The sequence below is a fragment of the Lissotriton helveticus genome, chromosome 1_1 (genome assembly GCF_964261635.1).
Source record: "Lissotriton helveticus chromosome 1_1, aLisHel1.1, whole genome shotgun sequence".
NCBI lineage: Eukaryota > Metazoa > Chordata > Amphibia > Caudata > Salamandridae > Lissotriton > Lissotriton helveticus.
Window position 1 is genome coordinate 1,780,526,232 of NC_136057.1, and position 18,830 is coordinate 1,780,545,061.

Below are 18,830 nucleotides of genomic sequence, written 5' to 3' on the forward strand. Positions count from 1 at the left end.
CCGCTAGAAGTGGGGGTTCCCCAAGGTTCCATCTTGAGCCCCCTCCTTTTTAACATCTTTATGGCTCCTCTGGCGGTGGTGGCGGAGTCCTTCGGCGCCCGGATTGTCACCTATGCCGACGACACCCAGCTCCTGTTTGTAAGCAACAGGGATGGTCTGTTTGACGATGATCAGGCTAGGGGCTGTTTGAAGGCGGTTTTTGAGTGGTTTGGACGTCATGGATTGAAATGCAACTCCGACAAGTCGGAGCTGCTCTTCTTTGGTTGCATCACCGAGCCTGATTGGAAACCCTGGTGGCCGCAGGATATGTTCCCTCCCGCTAGTTCATCCTTGAAGGCCAAAAATTTGGGAGTTATCATTGATAGCGACTTATCTTTTGGACCACATATTTTCTCTCTTATTGGGAAATGTTTTGGCATCCTTCGGATGCTTCGTAAATTTCTCCCTTTAGTGTCCATCGAGCATAGGAAAATCATAGTCCAGGCACTGGTCGGCTCTAGGCTGGATTACGCAAATGTTTTATTTCTGGGACTTCCCAAATATCTGGTCAGGCGTCTACAAATTGCTCAGAATTCTGCGGCCCGAGCTGTCTTCGGCCTTCCAAGAAGAGCCAGAGCTACTGCTCTTCTTTCAACCTTACACTGGCTACCTATTGCCAAAAGGATTCTTTTTAAAACTCTGACCACGACTTTCAAGGCCTTGCATGGTATTGGCCCTGATTGTCTTGGTATCAGCCCCCTAGATCTCTCAGATCTTCCTCGCTATCTAAAATGAAGGTTCCCATTATTAAGCGCGCCAGAGCAGGAGGACGGTCCTTTCGTTATTTAGCTCCTCGTGCTTGGAATGACCTCCCGATCTCTTTAAGACAGGCTTCTTGCCTGCTGTCCTTCCGAAAGGCCCTTAAAACATGGCTTTTCCCTTAAATTGGTGCTGCTTTTCTTCTGTTTCCTGTTTTTACATGTCCCTTTAGTGTTATGTTTCTCCCTTACTTGGTGGGTACCTTCGATAAAGCGCCGGGATACTCCGTGGAGTGGCCGTGCGCTATAGAAGCATAAAAATAACATAACAATGAGGTGGCCATCTGGGAAAGGTGGAGTTCAGAGCCTCTGGTGGAATCCTGACTCCGCATTAACCTTCTGGCACTCCGGGTGATCCGACTGGTATTGAAAGCCTTTCTCCCTTCCATCAGTGGAAGGCTAGTGCAGGTGTTCACGGAAAACACCACGCCATGTGGTACTGCAACAAACAGGGAGGGGTGGGGTTTGCGAACCCTCTGTCAAGAGGCCCTGCATCTCTGGACGTAACTGGAACATCATGGCATATCCCTGGAGGTTCAACACCTGGCAGGCTCTCCGAACACCAGGGCAGACAGATACCTAGCAGATCACGAATGGCATCTACATCCGGAGAGGTGGTGCAAGATCTCAGCAGTGGGGGGAGTCTTGGTTAGATCTGTTTGCCACCGCAGAGAATGTGCAATGTCAGCAGTTCTGCACGCTTGAGTTTCCAAGGCGGTCTCGCTCGGAGAAGCTTTTCTTATCTCAAGTGGAGCTCAATCTTCCTGTACACCTTGTTGCCCATACCCCTCTTGCCCAGAGTTCTCAAGAAGAACAGTAACAACCGGGCCCAAGTCATCCTTGTTGATCCGTACTAGGCTCAGAGAGTTTGGTATCCCGAGCTGTTGAGCATGGCTATCGGTCCTTTGATCAGGCAGCCCCTTTGAGAGTGTCTTCTGTTGTAGCAGCAGGAAAGAGTTCTCCAACTTATCCTGTCAACACTCTGCCTTCTTGCACAGAGATTGAGGTGTGACAGTAGGCGGTTTTTGACCTTCCGCCCGAAGTCTGCGATGTTAATCTGGCAGCCAGGCATCCCTCCACCAAACAGTATACGCCTGCTGTTGGGGCAAGTTTGTGGCATCCCCTTTCTTGGTTTCTTCTCTTTATTCTTTCCTTTGCCCAGCAGAGCACTGCTCTGGGCACATTAAAGGGCTATCTTTCTGCCATCTCAGCCTTTCTGCGGTTGCTAGATCAGCCGGTGATGTGCACTCTCTTTGAACTGCTGCGTAACTGTCCTCTCAGGCTCCTTGCCATCAAAGCAGCCTTCCTAGTGGTTGTGAGAAGTTGGCCTGGTATATGATGCTCACTAGTTCTAGTGATCACCTTGTACCATGCCAAGCAACCCTTATGGTGCAGGTTGTAAAGTCAACCTTATAGACAAGCTATCCTAGGGGTAGCATGGACTAAGCAGTCTTAGGCTAAACTCTGTAAAGGCATGTGAAGCAAGCTGTTTTACCATACACAATCCCTTGAATACCAAATGAAAGGACACCACACAGATATATATTGAAAATATATATGGATTTATTACTACAAATATCCCTGATACTCTTTATGAGCACAGAAGCAAATGCGTTAAAACAAAACACAGTTAAAATATACAAAAGTTGCACAATTTTGGATGAGCCCTAGGGGCCACCTAAACAATATACTAAAATAGTGGTATAAGAACCACTATGGGGAAAGTGAAGAGGCCTAGGGCCTGGGGAATCGCTGGAGCTGTTCGGGACTAACAGTGAAGAAGTCGGGAAAGGCCCGCGGGACTCGGGTGCAGTGTTTAAAGTGCACGCACTCACCAATGCAAAGTCTATGGTGCGTAAAAAGTACAACGTTAGTTAGAAAGGAACCTTCCGAGTGACCTAGAAGGATGAAACTTCAGACACAGACACTAGAGGTGTGTACCAGTGTGGGAACACCGGCGGAGCTGAGTTACCTCACCCACAGGAAGCGGGTGCATAGGGTCGAAGTAGTGTCGGGTTTCGTCACGCAGGTCGATGGTGCTTGGAGCTGAAGATGCTGCAGGCGGCTCGATGTGAAGAGTTCCGGTGGATCCAAGGGTGGATCTGAAGAGGTGAAGACCTGAAAGCAGAGGGGACAATGTTCAAAGTCACTAGCCAGTGACTACCGTGGAACCAGATTGGAACCAGGCGATGTCGGGTGCAAACAGGCGTCGAGGTGTAGCTTCTCTCTGCAGCCACGTGGACACGAGGGGTCGAAGACGTCCAGGAGTCGGTCACGAGCTGTCCCACGCAGGCTTCTCGCTGTTGGCGGTGTCGGCAACTTGATTGAAGCAAACAGGCCTTGGCTAATGCAAGCCACGCAGGAATCGAAAAAGGCTTGTTACTCGGACCAGCAAGGTCAGAGCAGGGGCTCCTTTTTACAGGAGCAGGGGCAAGTCTGGAGCAACCAGACCCGCAGTGAAAGTTGTAGGCTTCGTCGCCAAGATGGCCACTAGCCGCGTGGCAAGTGGACGGAAAGGCGCGTCCAGTGGCACAATGCAAAAGGGCCCCACGCAGATCGTGGAGATGCTGGGGGGCTGATCTTCGGTGCAAGGGCTGCTCGAGGTTGGGGCTTCTCAAACCCCAAAGCACAGCGTCGAGGGTGCCTCTGATGCTGCGCAGTCAGCGTTTCGGGGGTCTTCCAAGAGGTCCGGTCCCACGTCTCTCGGTGCCTCCACGGGTCCCTTCTTTGCAGGGACTGTGGATCAGGCTGTGAGAAGTCTGGGAGTCTAGGTCTTGTCAGGCTCTGGGCTCGGGCTCCGGCGGGAGGCGGCGGCAAAGCAGACATCGAGTTGCTGGTTGGTGCCTGTGTTCACAGGGTGGTCACAAGGGAGATTCTCTTCCATCTTCTGAGCAGCAGAATGTCGAAGTCCAGTCTTCTTCTGTATTTCAAGTTGATTCAGGATGATCTGAAGTCTCAGGACACAGCTCCCACTCTTATTCGAATCTGGGGGGCCGGATCACCTACTAGGTCCCTCCTCTGGGTGGAACCAGGAAGGGGGGTGGTTACACCCCCTTTCCTTTGTCCAGTTTCGCGCCAGGACTGGGGCTGGAAAGCCCCAGCACCGGTTTGAACTGGCCTATGCACAGGGACACCTTGTGTGCCCCAGGCATGTCTGATTCTATTCAGCCCTGTCCTACCCAATACACAAAATCCTGTCTGGGGTGGTGCTAGCACCTCCCCAGGCAGGAAACCCTTTGTCCAAGCTGCCCTCGCTGGAAGGACTCCCAGCAGCAGGAGGTCAGACTTGTGTCTGTGGTGGCAGCATCCATTTTGAGATTCTAAGGCTCTGTTTAACTTTAACCGGGGTTCAGGCTAGGTACATGTCGTATCCCTCTAGAAGGGTGGAATGCTACCCCCGTCGCCAGAACTGGCGAGGGGGTAGTATTCCAATTCGTATGACACCTTACTCGACATGTTTTGATAAAGCCAAACCCAAGATAGCATTTAACCGCGAGGATTATAATGCACTTAAGAGTATATGGTATGGCAATATCATGGAACAGCTAAAGGACATGGTTCCGAAAGCTGCAGACAGGCTCAGCTCATGCCAGAGCACCATCTCACATATTTCCAAGCACTCTGCCTCCAGGATTGATGAGGCCTTCCATAGGAGTGACTGATAGGAACATATGTGTCCATTTTAGGTTAGGTATAGGCATATTACACCTAATTAAGGGGTGGTTACACCGACTTACCCCAGCTGAGTGATCAGCCAGTTGTGTCAAATATGGAGGCCAGGCCAGGGGTGGCATAATACATGCTGCAGCCCCTGGTAGGCCTTGGAAGCACCTATGCCCTGGGTACCTGGGTACACTGTTACAGGGGCCAATAAGGTGAACCAGTTCCAATTGTGTATGTACCTAAGGTACATGGAGTCCATTTTAAGGAGAGAGCAATTAGCCTGGGGCCCTGAATAGCAGGATCCCAGGCCAACTATGTCAAAAACCAGCTAAACACCAGGCAAAAAGTTTGGGGGTAACCATAGTCAGATATCCACCTTCCTACAGTGGTGATAACATCTGCCCGTAGGGTTAGAGAGCTCCAGACTTTGTCATACAAGCCTCCATACCTAACTATCTTTCCTGACAGGCTGTTTCTTTGCACTAGAGCATTCAATTCCATGTACGCCAGTCCATCACCCAGCCTACCTTTTATGCTCTGCTGTATTTCTCTAAAGAAGAGGAGCCATTCCATCGACTGGACCCAAAAAGAGCGTTGTTGTTCTACCTTGACCACACAAAAGCATTCCAGATGGAAGACCAACTCTTTGTGGGATATGTCGGAGTCAGGAAGGGAAACGCTGTGCAGAAACAGACAATCTCCTGATAGATCTTGTTCTGCATTAAAATCTGCTATGCACTGTACAAGAGGTAATCCCCTTAGGGTTTGTATGCTTATTTCACCAAAGCTAATGCTGTGACCACTGCGCTAGCCCACGGAGTTCCGGTCCTGGACATCTGCCAGGCAGTAACGTGGGCTTCACTTTTTTGCCCGTTCGGTCTTTCACGACTTTCTAGTGTGAATTCGATCCGCATACCCACCTCAGGGGACATATTGCTTGGGTATGTATTCTAAGGTAAGGAATCTATGGTTAGAAGCCTCTATCAGGTGAACAAGTTACTTACCTTCGGTAACACCTTATCTGGTAGAGACTCTAGAAGCAGACCCACCCATCCTCCTCCGCTCCTCAAACAAATCTCTAGAGACAGAGTTTTCCCCTTTTAGGGATCTAGTCGTGCACAGCAGTGTTCGGTGTTCTTCGTGACTCTGCGTTCCTGGAGTGGAAAGTCACCAAAAAAAACAACGTCCGCTCACTGGGGTTGCACCTACATAGGCACCGCGTACGTCTCATCCGGTGGAGTGGTCATGGACGACGTCACGCAGATCTGAACAACGCCACCTACCGGCGTGCAGGGGGTACTGCTCACAAAGAAATTCCAGATCCAGTCTGATGCTAAGGTAAGGAATCTGCGGATAGAGAGTCTCTACCATATATGGCGTTACCGAAGGTAAGTAACTTGTTCATATTTGATGTTCACTGAGGCAAGGGAAGGTGGTCTCGCTCTCAAAAGGCTGGTCTTGGACACAGATATCCGTGAAGGTCTGAATGATGAAAAATTTAAATATCATTGCATGCAAACCAAAGCAGTTGCCCTACATTTCAGACAAAAGCTACTTCATTTTAAGTTGCTGCATCAAGCTTATGAATGCCCTGAAAAACAGCACTTAATAGGCCCATTTGAACTCCAGAATTGTCCCAGATGCCAAGAAATCCATGCAGGTTTTGTTAACATGGATTGGTTTTAACCCCTTCCCCCCCCTCATATTTAAATTTTGGTGCGAGGTTATATACATTATAACTTGCATGATTAGCTGTCCAAACTAACCAGAGACATTAACTCCCCTTTAGAATATGTATAACAGATGCCACACTTTGAACAAATTATATCCAACTATGAAGTTCCTGAGTAGAAGATATAGAAGTACATTCATATTAAACACTGGGTAACCCATCCCACAATCTGACCCTGTGTCAGCAGGTCTCTTACCCCATTAGCGAAATGGTTAATTACCAAGCCAGATAATAAACAAATGCACTCCAACATCTATAGATTACTGAGTTGCTGACTCCACCATATCACTTGCTCAAAAACTCTAGGAAGCAGAGCTAGAACATTCCTTCACTCATAAAGAATGCTCCCACACAGTTTATAGGATCCACACGTTGTCCTTCAGTACAACAGAAAGAGTGGTGATGCTCAAAATAACTCTCTATTGATACTATATCCCCTCTGGGATAGCAAAATGAAAATCCAGAATTTCTGAGGGATGTTGGTGTAATTGTGAGAGCCCAGGCACATTGACACACCTTCTCTGGCGATGTCCCAAACTCAACTAGGAGGACGTGTTCAGGGACATAAATAACATTTTTGACACCGAAATTAAGTTTTTCCTTAGTTATGTTCTACTAAGGCTCCTGAATATACTGTATTTTACACTGCATTTCTATAGAGAGAAAGTAACTGCATTAGCATTATGTGTGGCCAAACAAGTCCTCACGTCCAAGTGGAGTAAAGACAAGACAACAGAACACATAGAGTGGCTGTTTACACTCTGGGACCTTAAAATGATGGAGAAACATACTCCTTTACTGGAGAACAAACTACAAGTATTTGATACAAGGTGGGGACCCTGCATAACATTCCAGGCAAAGAATTCAGAGAACTCACATGCCCTTATTATCTGATAGTGCTGCAACTTACCACGAACACGGTCGCAACCTCCCAAATTCTAAAAGATGTTGGTGAACAACCAGATGTATCATACTGAGCCCAATTATATAGAGCTACTTCAGAGGGTGGACTAAGTCCTGTGGTGTAAATTGCTATTACTCCTGATATCTATGGTTATACTGATATTGGGTAAAGTACATGGACACATGTAATAGCAGAATCGAGCTATAAGGGATCCTGCAGCACCCCACCTTCGGACCCATAGACATATGAGGCCCACTCAGAGTGTATCTGGCAGAAAAGGAGGTGGGGGATACCTGCCATAAGGGGCAAGATAGAAACACTTATGCTACCATGGACCCAAATGACGATGAAACTCAACAGGCAAACACCCATACGAAGGAGTGCATCTGAACAGATGCACTCCATCGTATACTCTATAGAATCAACATAAAGTGAACATGCAGGGTGGGCCTGCAGATGTACACAGGAAATGGTAATATGTATTATGCAATGTATACATACGCATCCCCAGAATGAAGCAGGAGGAAATTAAGACAATAGTTGTCGTAGAAACTTGGAGCTAAATGTGATGACTGCTGGTATTTCTTTCACTAACTACTGTGTGGGTCGCAGGAGTTTTGACAGTGCTAACTTGCTTCCAAGTTGGTCACAATCTACTTGTAAGGGACCTCAACAAGACTAAAGAGCAGCCACACCACTGCCCCCTAAGCCCAGGAAAATTCCAAATCAGGACAAAACAATTCTTGTAAGCACACTCTAAAAAACAGTTACAAGTGTCTGGGAAGTTTGTTCATTTTGAGGTTCCAACAAATTTCATTAGGTCTCTTAGCATTGACTTCCTCAGGGATCAGATTATGTTGTATCACTAAAGTTTGCTCTTGTTCCATACAACAAATTTGCATGGTGCATTGTCCACTATGGGCATCAAGTGAGAAGACCACACCAGATGCGAAAAAGTTGATACTTGCTTGGGGACAAACTTACCAGCTCACTCTATAGCCGAGGGGCAAGCTTACTTGTGACTGCATTCAGCAAAGTTATAGAAGGCTTGTATATCTTGTTAAGCCGTCTGGATATGTACACTAGGTGGCTTGATGTAAGGTGTTGAGCTGATTTCACTCGCTGATGTATGAAATGTGTTGGCTAGAGGAAGTGAACAGAAGAATGAAGCTAAGTACATCAAAACTAACAAACTTCTCAGACATTTGTTGCTTCTTTTAAAGCGTGCTCACAAGAATTGTTTTGTATTGTTTTTATACCGATTGTTCATACACAGGATATTTGTTGATTCCAGACTGAGAATATTAGAGGCCACTATACCACATATTTAAACATAAAGCTAAATAAGGAGATGTTATGTTGTGATCTGACAAAACGGTGACACTTTGATATAATGTTGATACCTTGATTCTCCAGTATTGGGGTGTCTTTCATAGATTCACATGCTTGAATATTCTCCGCCGCCAAGTGGCAGTACCACGGTACAAAACATAGCAATGTAGTAATAACATACGTGTAATATATATATATATATATATATATATATATATATATATATATATATATATATATATATATAAAGAAAGAAAAACCATAGAGTTTTCATAGAGAGAAAAAACTTGTCACTTCTAGAACATATCATAGTCATTATGATTAGTCCAAACTCCAGCCAATCAGGCGCCAGCACCCTCTTAGAATGTTCTCCTCAGAGGCTCAGGCCCTCAGATTTTCTACCGCACGTCGTGCGGAGGGAGTCTCCCTGAGCTCTGCTCAGTTTTTCTCTTTTCTTCTCAAAGAACAACTTCACAATGTCTACAACCAAGAAGTCCCTCTTTAGACATTCCGGAACTTGTGGTAAACAGAGACTTCATTTTGAAGACCCTCATAAAAAGTGCATTTGTTGTCTCTACCCTGAAAACCAGGCTAAGGATTGTAAGATTCATTCTACACCGTCTACGCTCCCAAGATCTGATTCTCAGGTGTCCAAGACTCCACCTGCGCAGTTTTTACCTCAGAAACTGCCTATCTTGTCGGCTAGCTCGGCGCTTCCTCCGTCGACGAGAACTGCTGTTGTTGCGTCTACATCGACGACTTCAATTGCTGCGTCTACGAAGTCGGCTATGATCCTGTCGTCGGCATCTTCACCGTCGACGTTTGTAAATATAAAAGTGAGGCCTATTTCATCTACGGTGCCTTTGACTTTGTCTACGGCGTCTAGCAAACAGAAGAAGAAACATTCATTGACGCGTTCATCGTCGTCGACGGTGGCTTCGTCGACGGTGGCTTCGTCGACGGTGGCTTCGTCGACGGTGGCTTCGTCGGCGGTGGCTTCGTCGGAGGAGGCTTCGTCGGCGGTGCTTCGTCTGCGCTGGCTTCGTCGCCGGTGGCTTCGTCGATGGTGGCTTGGCAACACCGTCTATCGTCTATGGTGACAGCGCGACGATGACATCAATGGATCTGGTTCCTTTGAAGTCTTCAAGTTCTTTACTTCAGCAGCGACATTCATCTTTGGACACACTGATGCTGATTTAAGGTGCTTCTCAACCTCCAGCAGAATTATTTTCTTCTGATGCTGATGACGATGACTCAGAGGACGATGACAGGTTTCGGGCTGCTCACAGTCCCTCTGAACTTCTTATTACATGTCAAGACTCTGATGATTACCAGGAAGACGAAGATTTTTCAACTAGTGACACACAACCTGCACAGGGGCTTCCGATGGCACAGATGCCATCATCTCTCATTTCCAAACTCCAATTCATGCTGGATGATTATTATCGTCATTTTCCTAACTCAGTACAGGCTTCTCCGGCTCCTCAAGCACCTATTCAACCTCCTCCTTCAGGAGAATCACTTGCTACACCTTCTACATCGGCACCCAGAGCTCAACATCAGGATGCTCCTCAGGTCATGGAAGGAGATAATGAGGATGATAATGATGATAATGATGATGATGATGACAGGGAAGAGGGTGAGCTGGATGACAGATCCCTGCTTTTGGAATGGAACAATTATCAGATCCAAACACCGTCTCCCACTCCAGCTCCCCTGGATTCTCCACCAGTTGACATAGGTGGTTTTCATCTACTCATGGAAAGGGCGGCAAAAAGATTCCACCTTCACCAGAGAGAGGAGGATTGTTTCTTATATGATTTTAAGAATCAACCGCAGAAACAAGTTCCTTCTATCCCCATCATCGATTTTATTTGGCAAGAAGGTCTCAAACTCATGCAAAACCCTAACTCCATTCCGGCTGTCCTACCCCGACTGGATAAGAAATACAAAGCCCCATCAAATTCAAATGCTTTTCTCATTTCACAACCAAAGCCTGATTCCATTAGTACTCAGGCAGCACAACGTCGGGCCAGGAATCCATCATCTCCATTATCGGCACCTCTGGACCGAGAGGGTAGACGCCTTGATGCTATTGGCAAGAACTTTTCCACCATGGCGGCAACTACGGTTCGAGTGGCCAATTCTTTAGCTATCCTTGGCCGCTACGATCGACAAATATGGTCAGACATTTCATCCCGGTAGATTTGATACCAGAGGCATCTAAAGCAGAAGCGTTAAAAATCCTTCAAGGGGGGAAAGGATTTCCGTCTAGTGGTGGGTGCGGCAGTCCTCAGGCGACAAGGCTGGTTGAAGGCCACTTCTTTCTGTCAAGAGGTACAGACAAAAATATTGGACATGCCTTACGACGGTGAATCATTGTTCGGCCAACATATCGACGATGCCCTTTAGTCAATCAAGAAGGACACCGACACTGCTCGTGCTCTTGGCAATCTACAGTTTAAAAAGCAGCCCTTTCGAGGTGCAAGAGGTCGTGGCTCCATGTCTTCCTTTTGGGGAAGTTCCAATCAATATCGGCAAGGGCAACAACGTTACTCCTCCCAGAGTCAACAATCATACAGACAACAGCCTTCTACTTCCTACAGACAGTACAGAGGTAAATCCTCTTACAGAGGAAAGGATTCATCAAAGAAACAATGACTTTTTCCATCCGTCATCCCTGACTTTTTCAAAGGTTGGAGGTCGAATCTCCCACTTCTACTCCAAATGGTAACTGATAACTTCCGACCAATTGGTTCTGGATATTGTGCGCAAAGGGCACGCATTGGAGTTTGTAAAGATTCCTCCCAATTCTCCACCAAAAGGTCCTCCTCCCGCCCATCTGAAGGAACTTTTAAGTCAACTTACACAATTTTATTAAGAAAAGGAGCAATCAAAGTGGTCCCGAAACTTCAAAGGGGCAGAGGATTCTATTCGAGATTCTTCCTTATAGAGAAAAAGTCAGGAGAATGGCGCCCTATTCTGGACCTACACGCCCTGAACAAACACATCAAAAACAAACTTTTTGCATGCTGTCCCTTCAGGAGGTGCTTTCTTTACTATCCCAAGGGGAGTATATGACAACTTTGGACCTTCAATATGCTAATTTCCATCTCCCCATTCTGCCAAGACACAGGAAATTTCTCAGATGGCCGGGAAAGATTTTCAATTCAAAGTCCTTCCATTCGGTCTTCGTTCCGCGCCCGAGTGTTTACCAAGGTCCTTGCACCGGTGGCAGCTTGTCTTCGTCTGCAAGTAGTGCAAATTTTACCTTATCTCGATGACTGCCTTCTAAAGGCACGGTCGTTCAAACAAGCATCCAAACACACCCTATTTTGCAGTTCCCTGGGCCTAAAATTCAACATGGACAAGTCTCATTTTCTTCCCGCTCAAAGCAGACTGTTCTTGGGAGCCATCCTAGACACCAAGCTGGCAAAAGCCTTTGTTTCACAAGAAAGACGTCAACGACTTTACGACCTGGAGGTCTCCCTCCGGTTAAAAAGGTCAGTTTCTGTTCGAAAGTTGAAATCTTTCCTAGGGATGTTGTCCTCCTGCATCCCCTTAGTCCCTCACTGCCACCTAAAAATTAGACCCATCCAGGAGGAACTGGACAAGCAATGGGCTCAAGTCTCAGGATCCTTCAACAATATGATCAGAGTCACTTCTCAGATGAAAACAGCTCTACTTTGGTGGACTCTCGAGGAAAACGTCGCTTCAGGTCGTCCATTCCTGGTGGACGCTCCAAATTTCACTCTCACAACAGACGCATCTCTCGAAGGTTGGGGTGCACATCTCCAGGGTCTGACAGTAAAAGGAAGGTGGGACATTCATCAAAGGACCTGGCACATCAACCTGCTAGAGTTACTGGCCATTTTTCTGGCTCTGAAAGCTTTTCGCACCATCATACAAGGAGCCTCGGTGTTGGTCCGACGGACAACTCAACGTGCATGCACTACATTAACAAACAAGGGGATACGCGGTCCATCTTGCTATCCCTCCAAGCTCAACAAGTCTGGGATTGGGCGATTCAACATCAAATCACTCATATCAGTGCACATTCCGGGTGCATCAAACGTTCTTGTGGATTCCCTGATCTGGTCGACCTCGACCAATCACGAATGGGAATTACATCAACCCACTCTGGATCACATTTTCCGAATATGGGGTCCTCCGAATCAGGATCTCTTCGCAACACATCTGAACCGCAAATGCTCATTCTACGCAAGTTGGCTTCCCCAACCAGAGTCGTGTGGGAATGCCTTTTTGATGAACTGGTCAAAAATATATGCCTATGCTTTTCCACTGATTCCTGCGGTCTCCAGAGTTCTTCGAAAGATGAGGAAGAAACCCCGTCACATTATTCTAATAGCTCCCAGGTGGCCTCGACAAGTCTGCGTTACGGAATTCCTGCTCCTGTCACAGTGCGACCCGATCATTCTTTGCCCACTTCCGAATCTCCTGACCATGGATCAGGGCCAAATTTGTCATCCCGACCCAGCATCTCTTCGCTTCGCGGCTTGGAACCTGAACACTATGAATTTGTAAATTTGAACATTCCCTTAGACTGTAGGCAAGTCCTTGCTAAAGCTAGAGCACCCTCAACTGTGAAAACATACAAGCTCAAGTGGAAAAGATTCTGTCTATGGTGTAATACTGCTCAGGTACATCCTGTTCATTCCACGCCGGAGCAAGTCTTGCCTTTCTTTTTGCATCAGGCAAAATCAGGCCTCTCGTATTCTACTCTGCAAGTTTTTCTGGCAGCAATCTCAAGGTTTCGTCAGAATGGTTCGAACTCTCAGTACTCCTTCAGAGTAATTCAACAATTCTTCAGGGGTCTTTTTCGGATGTTTCCACCAATTCGTCGACCACCTCCTCCTTGGCATTTAAATATTGTGTTGACACAACTCGTGAAACCCCCGTTTGAACCAATCCATAAAGTCGATCTCAAATTCATTACTTGGAAGACTTCACTACTATTGGCTCTCACTTCCTCTCGTCGAGTCAGTGATATACAAGTGTTTACTACTAATCCGCCTTTTCTTCAATTCACCAAGGACTCTGTCTTGCTCCACACCAATCCGGCCTTTATCCGCAAAGTGCCATCAGACTTCCACCTTAATGAACCAGTCATTTTAAAAACATTTTTTCCAAATCCTCAAACACCAGCAGAGAGGACACTTCATTCTTTAGATATCAAAAGATGTCTGAAATTTTACCTTCAAAGGACGGCTAGTATCCGTAAGACTGACCAACTCTTTGTGGCCTATGGATGGATGTGAAAGGGACATCCAGTCACCAAACAAAGAATTGCACACTGGATTTCTTCAGCAATTTCCTTTTGCCATCAAGAGGCTGGAAAACCGCTTACTGCTTCTGTTCCAGCGCATTCTACCAGGAAGGTTTCCTCTTCTACAACGCTATTTACTGGTGTGCCTCTTCAACACATCTGCAGAGCTGCAACATGGTCCAGCAGGCACACCTTTACAGGACATTACTGTCTGGATACTGCTGACAACGCTGACTCAGCCATGGGGCAGGCAGTCCTACGTATTCTTTTTAAATAAGGTGAGCCTCTGTTGCTTGCCTGCTGTATACAAGGTACCTTTTACTTTATATATGCTTCAGTCTTTTCGTACTGTGTATTATTATTATTATTATATTGAGTATTATGTACCTTGTATTATTTTGACGCCACTGCTCACACTCTTATTCAAGCATTTGAATCTATGAAAGACACCCCAATACTGGAGAAGAACAAAAGTTACTTACCTGTAAACTGTGGTTTTCCAGTATTGGTGTCTTTCATAGATTCCCATGCGACCCACCCTCCTCCCCTCAGAGGCTCTCGGCTACTAATTGACTCTTTGTCACTCTTGTGCTACGAAAATCTGAGGGCCGGAGCGTCTGAGGAGAACATTCTAAGAGGGTGCTGGCACCTGATTGGCTGGAGTTTGGACTAATCCTAATGACTGTGATATGTTATAGTAGTGACAAGTTTTTTCTCTCTATGAAAACTCTGTTTTTTCTTTCTTTTTTTATATATAACTTATGTTATTACTACATTGCTATGTTATGTACCCTGGGACTCACACTTCAGCGACGGGGAATATTCAAGCATGTGAATCTATGAAAGACACCAATACTGGAGAACCACAGTTTACAGATGAGTAACTTTTGTTTGTATGTGTAATTGCCTCTATTGTTACTACAAGAATAAGTAGTAAAATTAAAATGAAATTGTTCAAAACCCTCTCAGTAAGTCTGTCAGCTGTCTTTGGGGTCAAGTGCATGTTCGATCCGAAACCTTGCCATCCTCTTTTCTAAGTGTTAAAAAGTTTGACAAATTAAAGTATACTAGGTTTGAATGTTCCTCACCATGTAATATAACCTCTGGATTTTGCTCTATTGTAAGTACTATTTCAGTCTCTTGAATCTATGATACCAATCCTGGGGAAACATTATTACTGATAACTATCTTTTCTTAAGTGTGGTTTGAAAACTATGATGAATACTTTTATCAGGAAAAGCCCTGCCTGATGCAAGAAATATTCCATTTATGGTAACTTTTTGAGAATTTTGAATTGTATGTGGAGATTAACAAGAAAGTACTGTTTGACAGAAAGATTCATATGTATGGCCCTGGTTTGCAGTCTTAACCTGCCATTTATTGTTTCACTGGAGTTTCTAACATTTGTTTACTCAGTGAGCTTCACAACCAAGCGAGCCCGTGATGGTTCTCCCTGTTAAATGGTCTGAGCCCTGAGAGGTGTGCTGTTAGAGCATGGTTACCAAAGTGCATCCCTCATTCAGAGAGTGGCCATGGCCCTCCCTACCTGACTTAGAGAGACTGCTGGTGGGAGCAACATGATCAATAGTGAACCAGTCCAGAAGAGGCACCTTGCTTGTGATAGGCAGAGTACCTCAAAATTTAAACACAGATATTTGTCAAGCTCTAATTATTTATACGCCCCGAAGTTGCCTTTGACCGCACACCCTGATATTTCAGCGGCGCGAGAATAGTCTGCGATACGAGTGTTAGCGCCGGTTGGTATCACTCTGCTGGGGGATCTGTATAAAGTTGGTCAGTTCCTTTCTTTGCAGGATGTACAGGGGGCTCGGAATCAGGACTTTATGTTGGGGTTTACCTATGTGAGAGTACGGCAAGCAGTGAGAGCCATTTACACAATCTATCCAACGGAACCCAGAACTCTGTTGGTGCTGCAGGTGGTGCTGGCAGGGGCTGAGCGAAAGGGTCTGATCACTAAACTATATAATGCTTCACTGTGATAGAGGGAGCCAGGGGAACACCCTTCGTATCTTAAATGGAACAATGTATTGGGGTCCATCCGTACACTTGAGCAGTGGCAGTTCTGCTGTGCGATAACGGGCTGCCTCACGGCAAATTGCAATCTACGCATAATTCACTTTAAGTATTTCCACCAGTTATATTATACCCCATTGCAATTGTGTAAGTTTGGCTTGTGTGATACTGCTTGCTGCGTGAGGTGTTGGCAGGCGGATGCTGACTTCATGCATCTGGCGTGGATGTGTGCAGGGATATTTGCATTTTGGTCAAAGGTGGCGAATGTGCTGACGGATGTTGTACTGGAACCTGTGCGTTGTGTCCAAGAGATATGCCTCCTGGGCAGTGTGGAGAGCCTAAAGCCTTGCAGTCGCCATATTGAGGCTGTCTCGAATCTGCTACTAAAAGGGCGTTGATGCAGTGCTGGGGTCCAAAGCCACTCCCACAGTCAAAAAATGGATTCTTGACTTGGTGTATTGTAGAGACCAACTGGAGACTTATGCGGAGGAGCTGGCTGAGGCCTCGCGACCCAAAGACTTTTATGGGCCCCACTTACTGTATATCTATAGAGTCATCCTGACCTGTAATGACCCTTGTATTTATATGCTACCATCTACTGAGACACTGCTCGCCCGAACTATGACTATTATTCTTTATATACTGACTTTATGTGCTAGTAATGCCATGATTCAATGCATGAACAATGTAATGCTACCTGTTGTGCCGGGGGGATGGGAGGCAAGGGGTTCATTTCCTGCGGGACTTGTTTTGCCTCGCTTTTGTATTCCGGTGTATTCGATCATCTCTATTGAACACTCAATAAATACATTTTTTAAAAATATATATATTTGTTAAGCTCTGTCCTTCAGTACTGGTAGCATGCAGAGGCTTGCAGAATTTTCTCAACTTCCAAAGAGGAGCTGCATGCGAGTGTAGCAGAGACGGCCCCTATTCCAAAGGTAGCACTCTGCTATTGACTACCTTCCTTTCAAGCTGGAGGTAAGCTTGGACCCAAGACTTGAGAAAGCACTGCTGCTCCGTTCTGTGCTCAAAAGGCTGCCGGCTTGTGGAAGAAGACCCTGGGATGCACATTTTAGGAGAAGTACTTGCCTGCCTTTGAGATCTAGAGGCAAGCTACACAGAGAAGGCTTATGGGAACAGTCATGAGACTGCTGTACGATGTCTTCAAATCACCATAAACTGGGGCCATAGGGAAGAGCCATTGCCTTATGCTGCTATTGAGCATGAGTCTCCTTTGTCCCTGACCATGCCCACGCTACAGGAAAGCATTTGTGTGCCTTCTAGTTTCATCGAGAAGGCTTAAAGATTACCTCCTCTTCAGTCTCTGACCTGGAAAGTCAAAGAAGTAGGCGGAGAATGGTGTGGTTCCTTAGCTATTCAAATTTGAAACCCCAATCTTTGTTTGTATCTTCTCTTTGAGACATCGGTGGCTGGTGGCCATGCCTCAGAACCACTGGGCACTGCTGACACTGTAAAAATTCTAGCTGTGACTGATGTTTTGCAAAATATAGGGCTTTCAAATATCTAGTGGTATAGTGCAGAGCGTCTAATGTTTGGGCACAAGAAACTGTGTTTCTTCAACAAATAAACAGTGATTTCTAAATTCCAGTGGACTCTGGCCAATCACCGGAAGCTGTCCTTGTAATCATGAGGAGTGTTTGTGTGCTTGCCAAAGACTGATGTGGGCACTTTGTACTTATTGGAGGTGGTTCACAGGTAGTCATATGGGTCCAGAGAGTTTCTGCGGCAGATGCACTGAAACCTCATAAATTCGTTTACCAGCACCCATTATCCCTGCTGTGCAAACAGAAATATGCACTTGACTTTGAAGTGTATAAAGGTAAACAGTTACCCCTTCCAAGAGTTTTTTTTAACGAGACCATGGTTTTGCTGCTCCTGTCCCATTCCATTAACTGAGGATCTCAGTCTGGATCTTGAGGCCTCTAACAGTTATGCCTTTGAAGAGTATTTACATGACTGTGATTTTTCTGTCCTTGTTTTTCCCTGTCCTTTCCCTGAGGACCTCAAATTGTGTCCTGTGACCCAGAGGCTCAGTGTTCATGAATAATATTCATTCAATTATACTGTCCATAGAGACTAACATTCCAGACCTGTATAGCATTTTGCTCTTGCGCTCTATAATAGTGTTTGGGGCAATGTCTTTTGCTAGGAAAGCGCTAACCCACATAACTTCCTTGAAGAAGACTTTGACTGTTTTTCTACTTGGTTTTGGTGCTTGGGTCCAATAGTACTGTGGCCCCCCAGGACACCAGTCGTAATCCAGTCTGAGTGCTACAGCTAGAGTCCAGTAACCTTTTTCAGCTCTGGGGCCCTAGTAACTAAGGTCAGTAATTACTTCACGCTAACAAGCCACCTTTCAGCATTTCAAATCCTCATCAAGCTTCTAAAATCCTTTCAGGCACAATTGTTCATTTTGGGCGGAGAGAAAGAAGGCATTTGAAAGATAAGTGATCGCTTTAAAACATGGAAATTGGTGTGTCTCCTTTTTCCTTTCGAAAGTCTGTGATCATTTGTGAGCAAGAACGACATTTGAAGTGGTGGTGTTCTATGGGGAAACAGGCACTTGGTGTTTACTAATCAGCAGCTATTTTCTGTTGGGAAGTGGGTTTCTTCTTGGCACAGTATTCCAAGCTGCTTTCATGTAATGCATATACTAAACAATGTGATTCTAATTTTATTTTCAAGCTGTGCCTGTCAATGTGTTTCATTAACTTTGTCTCACTATCTAATATGATGTCTTGTTTGTGCAGATGGGACAGTTCTATTACTCAGCCAAAGCTTTCGACGTATTGGAGAGGTTAGACCCCAGCCCTGATTATTGGGAGGGCAAGAGAGGTGCCTGTGTTGGCATCTTCCAAATGATCCTTGCTGGCCGAGAACCAAAGTGAGTACTATGAATAAATAAAAAGTAATTTCCTGCCCTGTTGACTGCCATCACGTATTCTGGGAAATGCCACCTTCCAAGTTCACGCTAATCGGTTCTCATTTAAGTGAATACATTCAAAATAAAAATTACGCAAGAGTCTGAGTTGGGCACTTGTAGGTACTCAACGCTGT

At 45.8% G+C, this 18,830-nt stretch overlaps 1 protein-coding gene across 4 annotated transcripts in view; it reads left to right on the top strand.

Annotated features, from left to right (window-relative positions):
* The window catches only part of IFT56 (intraflagellar transport 56), a 357,694-nt gene that overhangs the window by 336,701 nt on the left and 2,163 nt on the right, over positions 1 to 18,830 (top strand). For all 4 annotated transcript variants that reach the window (XR_013594114.1, XM_078640297.1, XM_078640309.1 and 1 more), the window contains one exon: positions 18,524 to 18,657. Coding sequence is in view for 3 of the 4 variants with exons in the window: in XM_078640297.1 (XP_078496423.1) it covers positions 18,524 to 18,657 (134 nt within the window). In the remaining variant the exon portion in view is untranslated. The remainder of the gene's footprint in view (positions 1 to 18,523; positions 18,658 to 18,830) is intronic.